General features: G+C 51.2%; 2 protein-coding genes across 2 annotated transcripts; both read right to left on the bottom strand.

Moving 5' to 3' along the window:
• Nucleotides 1-644: 644 nt before the first annotated feature.
• LOC306819213 (mitochondrial import inner membrane translocase subunit TIM50-like) lies at nucleotides 645-2,521 on the bottom strand. The gene is made up of 3 exons (XM_079372986.1): nucleotides 2,139-2,521; nucleotides 1,075-1,228; nucleotides 645-937 (listed from the first exon to the last, which is right to left on the bottom strand). The coding sequence occupies exons 1-3, from the start codon at nucleotides 2,331-2,333 to the stop codon at nucleotides 762-764; spliced, it is 525 nt and encodes a 174-aa protein (XP_079229112.1). The 5' UTR covers nucleotides 2,334-2,521; the 3' UTR covers nucleotides 645-761.
• Nucleotides 2,522-3,788: 1,267 nt separating this feature from the next.
• Nucleotides 3,789-5,888, bottom strand: LOC306819212 (E3 ubiquitin-protein ligase TRIM21-like). The gene has a single exon (XM_079372985.1). The coding sequence runs from the start codon at nucleotides 5,703-5,705 to the stop codon at nucleotides 3,954-3,956; it is 1,752 nt and encodes a 583-aa protein (XP_079229111.1). The 5' UTR covers nucleotides 5,706-5,888; the 3' UTR covers nucleotides 3,789-3,953.
• Between the last annotated feature and the right edge of the window lie 406 nt (nucleotides 5,889-6,294).

Here is a 6,294-nt window from a genome sequence, read left to right as displayed (position 1 = left end):
TGCGTGCGTGTGTGTGTGTATGTGTGTGCGTGCGTGTGTATGTGTGTGCGTGTGTGTGTGTGTATGTGTGTGTGCCTTTGAAGGCTGAGGCGAGCGTCACAAGACGACGGCTCGAGAAGTGTGTCGTCTAACGGGAGGCGTGACAGAAGTGTGCTCTTTGAAGGAGGAGATCCTCGCACACTGTACAGGAAGTGAACGCAGACAAAAAGACATTCACGCCTCGTCGCACGCCAAAAACATGGAGGCAGCAGGCCGAGCGGCGAACACGCCTCCTGCAGATCGAGCACAGCCCTCCTCTCGCTCGCTGTTTTTTTCTCAGGATCGACTACATGACGTCCTTATCACAGCACGCCCATCATGGCGAGAGAGGGGGACTCGGAGCCCTTCATCGTGCTGCCCCGTGATAACGCCAGCTCGTTACAACCAATCAGCAGCCTCCGCTCCACAGCTGCCGACGCTCGCCACAGAACTCTGATCGGATGTTTTTTTTTTAAAACCGCCTCACGATGAACATGAGGCGAGGGATGACGTCTTTGATCGCCCCGCCGGCTCAGACGAGAACCTTCCACGCCACACCGACCTGTGAAGTGTGCTGCCTCCTCGTTAACACGTCGACGAGGAAACGGGGGGGGGGGGGGGCGTGCGATAAGTGTGCTCCTTCCTCTCCCACGTCACGCCTCCTGTGGTGTGTGTGTGTGTGTGTGTGTGTGTGTGTGTGTGTGTGTCCTTTACAACAGGAAGAGGAGCGCCACCACCACACTTCAAAGGAAGAGAGCGCTGAAGTGTGCCGCCATCAGACCCGCGAGAACGTCCCGATTAACTGCGTCCTGACAGAGCGGCTGCAGGAGTGTGTGTGTGTGTGTGTGTGTGTGTGTGTGTGTGTGTGTGTGTGTCATCAGACTTACCGGGTGTCCTTGCTCGTCCACTGAATTGGTTCCTAAAAAACAAAAACAAAAACAAAAGTTGATCAGCGCTCTGACGTGACGATCACCCGCTCGTGTTTTCTACCTGACAGACTTCACGTCTCTCTGAAGCTCCGCCCCCTCCCTGGGCCGTGAACGTGTCCACACTCACCGAAGATGTAGACCATCCCGACCGCTCCGCCGACTCCCATGAGGCCGGCCAGGCGGAGCACTATCTTCTTGGCGTAGGCCGTGTTCTCCTTCTGCTTCTTGTCGTCCTTCTGCTCGCCCTCGCCTCCCTCAGGAGGCGGCGGCGGCGGCTGGCCCTGCACAACAAGGACAACCAGCGTGAGCGCCAACTCCATGAAGACTGTGTCGATACCGAGGGCACCTTTAACCGTCTTCTGTCTAAATGACTTTATATCCCTCCTCTTCATCATCATCATCATCATCAGAAGACTGGAGTAACCTGTCAGTTTAACAGTCCTCAGGGAGTTTACACACACTCTGTTTACACACTTCATCAACATGTGTGTGTGTGTCTGGGTTCACGTGAGGGGGGCGGGGACAGTATGCGGGGGGGGGGGTCTGTCCTGACCTTCAAACCAAACAAACCTTGAATGTTTGACTGTTTATCTCACAGCTCGGGCAGATTAAATGAGAGTTTGTCATTGACAGTTAGATCGGAGCGCGTGCGTGTTTGGTTTTCCAGTAAACCGCAGGGAGAAACAAACAGAGCTAATGCTAACTTCAGGCTAGCTGTCATACCTCGCTTTAAACAAATTAATGCCTTAAAGTGTTATAAATATATACATCGATTAAATCCAGAACGAGGCGGCTAAAAGGGTCTTATCTGGGGTTCTGACGTCACAAGGTGAACCTCCCAGCACCTGTGAAAAAACGCATGCTAAAACTAGCGTGCTAACATTAGCCTGCTAACCTGTTAGCCACCTTGAGCTCATTCATTCAGTACACAGCGTGATAAACTACGGCAGCCCGGAACAGACATTTCACACTTAAAAAGCGAACATTTTTCACAAGAATGACGCACATATAATATCCATGTTTGTTCGTTCAGTGATCCATATTACAGGAAAACTGGGAATGTCAGAGAAGTTGCCTCTTTTATTTTTAAACGGACATTTCGTGTGGGCGGGGTTTCACGTTGAAAAGGCGTTACCGTATGCAGTCCCCGCCGACAGCGCTGAGCGGTTGAACAAATCTAGCGCACCTTACCTGACTCTGCTGCTGGAGCTTCTCCTGGAGGATCGCCTGAGCCAGCCCGCCTGTCACGCTGCCTGTCGCGGGCTTCTCCGTGGAGAGTGTCCGGACTGTGTCCACCACAGCCGGGGAGGAGGCTCCCGCCGCCACGCTCCGGAGCCGCACGAGGCCCCGGCTCGCGCGCATACACACGGGGAACACGGCCGACATGTTTGGAGCATGAGCTGCCGGTGAGGGTGAGTGAGTCAAAAGGACAAAATGAGCTGATTGGCTGAGGACGGTTTTGATTGGCAGGCAGCAGGCGCGCTCTCGGCAGCTTAGAGGCCACGTGGAGAACGAGGAGGGCGGGCCTTACGGTTTCCGATCCAATCAGAAGCGAGAGTGAGTCTAACCTTCGAGAGCGTCTCAGAAACAGCCATGATGGTTGAGGGCAAGTTGCCCAAACTATCGGAAATTATATCACCTTCACATATTTTAGAAAAGTCAAACAAAAAGTGTTCTATGGAGGCCCTGAAGTACCAAAAATGAAATAAAAAAACACGTGTGTGTGTGTGTGTGTGTGTGTGTATATTTAATATTTTATACGAACTACCCCAAGAAAATGTGAGGAGTGAGAGGTCAACCAATAAAATATCCCTGTTTTATTCAAAAACACGTTTTATGAAGTTTAAGATCTTACAGTCAACATCAGAGTAAAACATGTAATAAATGAAATCTGATGTTTTGCCACCAGGGGGCAGTGAATTGTGTAACTGCCATGTCAAAGAGAGCAGAAACTTTGCTTTAAAGAAAAATAAAAATAAAAAATAATAAAAATAGATAAATAAATAAATAAATAAATAAACTTTGCTTTAAAGAAAAAAACCCTGCATACTGTGGGTGCGTTTGGATTGTCCCTCCTGTCTCCTCTCACTCTCCTGTTTTCCTTCACCCTGGAAGAGGTCACGTGGCGGCCATGATAAGAGAGGTTCAATGCTTCCTTTATAACCTCCGTTAGGAAACACTGGAGCATCCTTTACCAGAGGAGATGAGAAAGTGCCGACCCACAATTCATTGCAACCGCAACTTTTAAAGTGACTGATTTAGTTGATATTTTAATTGAACTTATTATTAGTTTCTGTGTATTTATTTATTTTACTTATTTTTATTTAGTGTGAAGAAGATGAACTTTACTTTTATACATTCTTGTTTCATGTTTGTGGAGATGATTCGCTGTTATTTGATGTTGACAGAGAGAAATTGTAACATAAAACCTTGTTAATAAATAAAGTCACGTGCTGAGTGAGTGGTAAAGCGAGAGAGAGAGAGAGAGAGAGTGCTGTCGTTATGAATGACTCTCCATCAATATGCTTTTTTTGCTCATTTATTCTTCTCTACAAAACAGACCAGACACTCTGACTGCGTAAAAAACAACTTGTGCAATGTATGGCGGTCAACAGAAATGTTCTGCTCCCATGCTCCGCCTCCTCTCTCTCTCCACCGAAGACAACCAACCAGGTGAACAGGTGAGTGCAGCCCATATAGTCCCGGCAATCACCGCAATGTAAACATGCCGACCACCAGAAACAAAAAGATCGCAAACAATAAACAAATAAACAAACTTTAACTTTAAACCAAACACTTAATATTCTGCTTTATGAATAAACATGGGTCTGATGATTTTTGAATATCTGATATCTGTTCGGTGCGATGCAAAGAGCTGAGCTGACTCCAGACCGTGCAGAGGCGTAGACCTGGATCCTCATACTCAGGATCCAGGCCTACGAGTCCTGATGGTAAATCACCCGAGGACCACAGACTGCTTACACGTATCTTTGCACTCCGGGTTTCTCACTTAGTTTTGGTGCAGCCGACGGGAGTGATCTGCAGAGTCGCAGAGTCGCTCCCCTGCTCGGCACTGGGTCGGAATAAAGGATAGATTGTCGTCTTTGTCGTGGTGCCGCCGTAAATTCTGAAAGATAGAAAGCTCCTCAGGAGGGGCACACTCGGCGTGAAGGCGCATCCCGTGAACGAGTAGATCAGAGCGCGGTCGTCTGTGTCGTAGAAAGAGACGATCCCTCCTTCGTAGTCCACGAACACTCCGACCTTCTCGGGCACCTTGGGCGGGGTCAGGATCACGGGCGGGTTCGCGTTCGCCTGGCAGCGCCCCCAATAACAACCCAGCGTCCAGCATCCACTTTCAGGACTGAGCGACAAATCGACGCCCTTCCTGACGATGGTCTCTCTCGCCACGCCCACTTCCCATCGCGTTTGCCCGTTGAGCTTGACTTCGTAGTAGAACTTGCCGGAGGAGAAGCCTTCCTCTCCGAGGACGTAATGCAGGGAGTCAAACCTGGCGGGGTTGTCGGGGACGCTCCTCTTCGTGCCGCCGTCCCTCACCTGCTTCCTGTCCTCTGAGACGATCAGAGAGGTGTGCGCCGTGTTTGGATCCAGAGTCAGATCGACGGCGTGCTGCCGCTGGATGTCGCCGAGCTCGTCCTCGAACACACCTCGTCTCTCATCGGCCAGGTTGACTTCCTCCGTCATGATCTCCATCTGCTCGTTGAGCGTCTGCTCCATTTTGGTCGTCGCACTTTTTACCGTCTCCACTTCCAGAAGAGGACGTGCGCTCTGCGTGAAGGCGGGTGTTGTGCTGGAAGGAGGGGACGCGGGCGGGAGACCCTGCAGGAGTCTGAAGTCGTCCTCGCTCTGTGAGAGCTCTTCCAGCTCCTTGCTCCTCCGATCGTCCTCCACGATCTCCAGCTGCAGCTGTCGGATGAGCTTCTCAGCCTGTTGCTCTGCCGCCTTCTGCTTCCCCTCCAGCAGCTCCACGAGCGCCATCTTTTTGGTCATCATCAGCGCCACCAGAGCGTTGAAGGCCTTGTCCGTTTCGGCTTTTGTCCTCTCCACGTCCTGCCGATCGTGCATCATCGAGTCCTGAATCAGTTGGATCGTGTTGTGCTTCTTCACCAGGCTCAGCTTGACCTCTCTGTGGACTTTATCCAGCTTCTGTTTCCTCTCCTTAAGCTCCTCCTCCAGAGCGACGGCTTGGTGCGTCTTGTGGTCGTCCTTCAAGCACAGGACGCACACGCAGCTCTGGTCCTTCTTGCAGAAAAACTCGATCACCTTGTTGTGCTTCTTGCACATCCTGTCTCCAAGGTTCTTCACGGGGTTGATCAGCTTGTGCCACTTCAACGCCTGAACGGCGTGATGTGACTTCAGGTGGCCGTTGCAGTAAGACGCCAGACAAACCAGGCAGGACTTCAGGGCTTTACGCTTCACCCCGTGGCAGAGGTCGCAGAACACATCCGCGGCACCGGGAGGGCAACGTCTCACGTCTTCTGCAAATCGTGTCTTCTTAAAAAGCTCCACCATGTCTTCGATCTCCGTGTTGACCTGCAGAGCCGGGGCAGGTGTGAACCCCACCTTGCACAGGGGACACTGGCTGCAGCCCGTGGTCGCCCAGTAGCCCGTGATGCAGCCTCGGCAGAAGCTGTGACTGCAGGGAATCGAGACGGGCTCGGTGAAAACGTCCAGACAGATAGAACACGAAAAATGATCTTCAGACACAGAGGTCCCTTTGGAAGTGTTGGCAGAGGCCATCTTGGATCTGGAAGAGAAAAAGGATACAGGAGAAAGTTTAACAGCAAGACCATCAACACCTCCTCCTTAAAGGAGCAGTCTGTAGCCCCGCCCCCTAGTGTTTAAAATGAGTACTGCAGTCTAAACTCTAATCATCACAGAGAGCTGTCTCCCCCCCTCCTCTCACACAGGTCAGCATGTGGTGGACACTGTAGCTTCAGTGTTTAGCCAGCTCTGCATGTGGTGGACACTGTAGCTTCAGTGTTTAGCCAGCTCTGCATGTGGTGGACACTGTAGCTTCAGTGTTTAGCCAGCTCTGCATGTGGTGGACACTGTAGCTTCAGTGTTTAGCCAGCTCTGCATGTGGTGGACACTGTAGCTTCAGTGTTTAGCCAGCTCTGCATGTGGTGGACACTGTAGCTTCAGTGTTTAGCCAGCTCTGCATGTGGTGGACACTGTAGCTTCAGTGTTTAGCCTGCTCTGCATGTGGTGGACACTGTAGCTTCAGTGTTTAGCCAGCTCTGCATGTGGTGGACACTGTAGCTTCAGTGTTTAGCCAGCTCTGCATGTGGTGGACACTGTAGCTTCAGTGTTTAGCCAGCTCTGCATG

Source organism: Symphodus melops, assembly GCF_947650265.1.
Source record: "Symphodus melops genome assembly, contig: scaffold_500, whole genome shotgun sequence".
In the NCBI taxonomy this organism is placed as follows: domain Eukaryota; kingdom Metazoa; phylum Chordata; class Actinopteri; order Labriformes; family Labridae; genus Symphodus; species Symphodus melops.
Note: the sequence above shows the minus strand (reverse complement) of the source record. Positions and strands in the feature narration are given on the sequence as shown.

Coding starts and splice junctions, on each gene's coding strand:
- LOC306819213 (XM_079372986.1), bottom strand. CDS start 2,333: ATGTCGGCCGTGTTCCCCGTGTGTATGCGCGCGAGCCGGGGCCTCGTG. Junction 1,229..2,138: donor AGCTCCAGCAGCAGAGTCAG/GTAAGGTGCGCT, acceptor CTTGTTGTGCAG/GGCCAGCCGCCGCCGCCGCC. Junction 938..1,074: donor CGGGATGGTCTACATCTTCG/GTGAGTGTGGAC, acceptor TTTGTTTTTTAG/GAACCAATTCAGTGGACGAG.
- LOC306819212 (XM_079372985.1), bottom strand. CDS start 5,705: ATGGCCTCTGCCAACACTTCCAAAGGGACCTCTGTGTCTGAAGATCAT.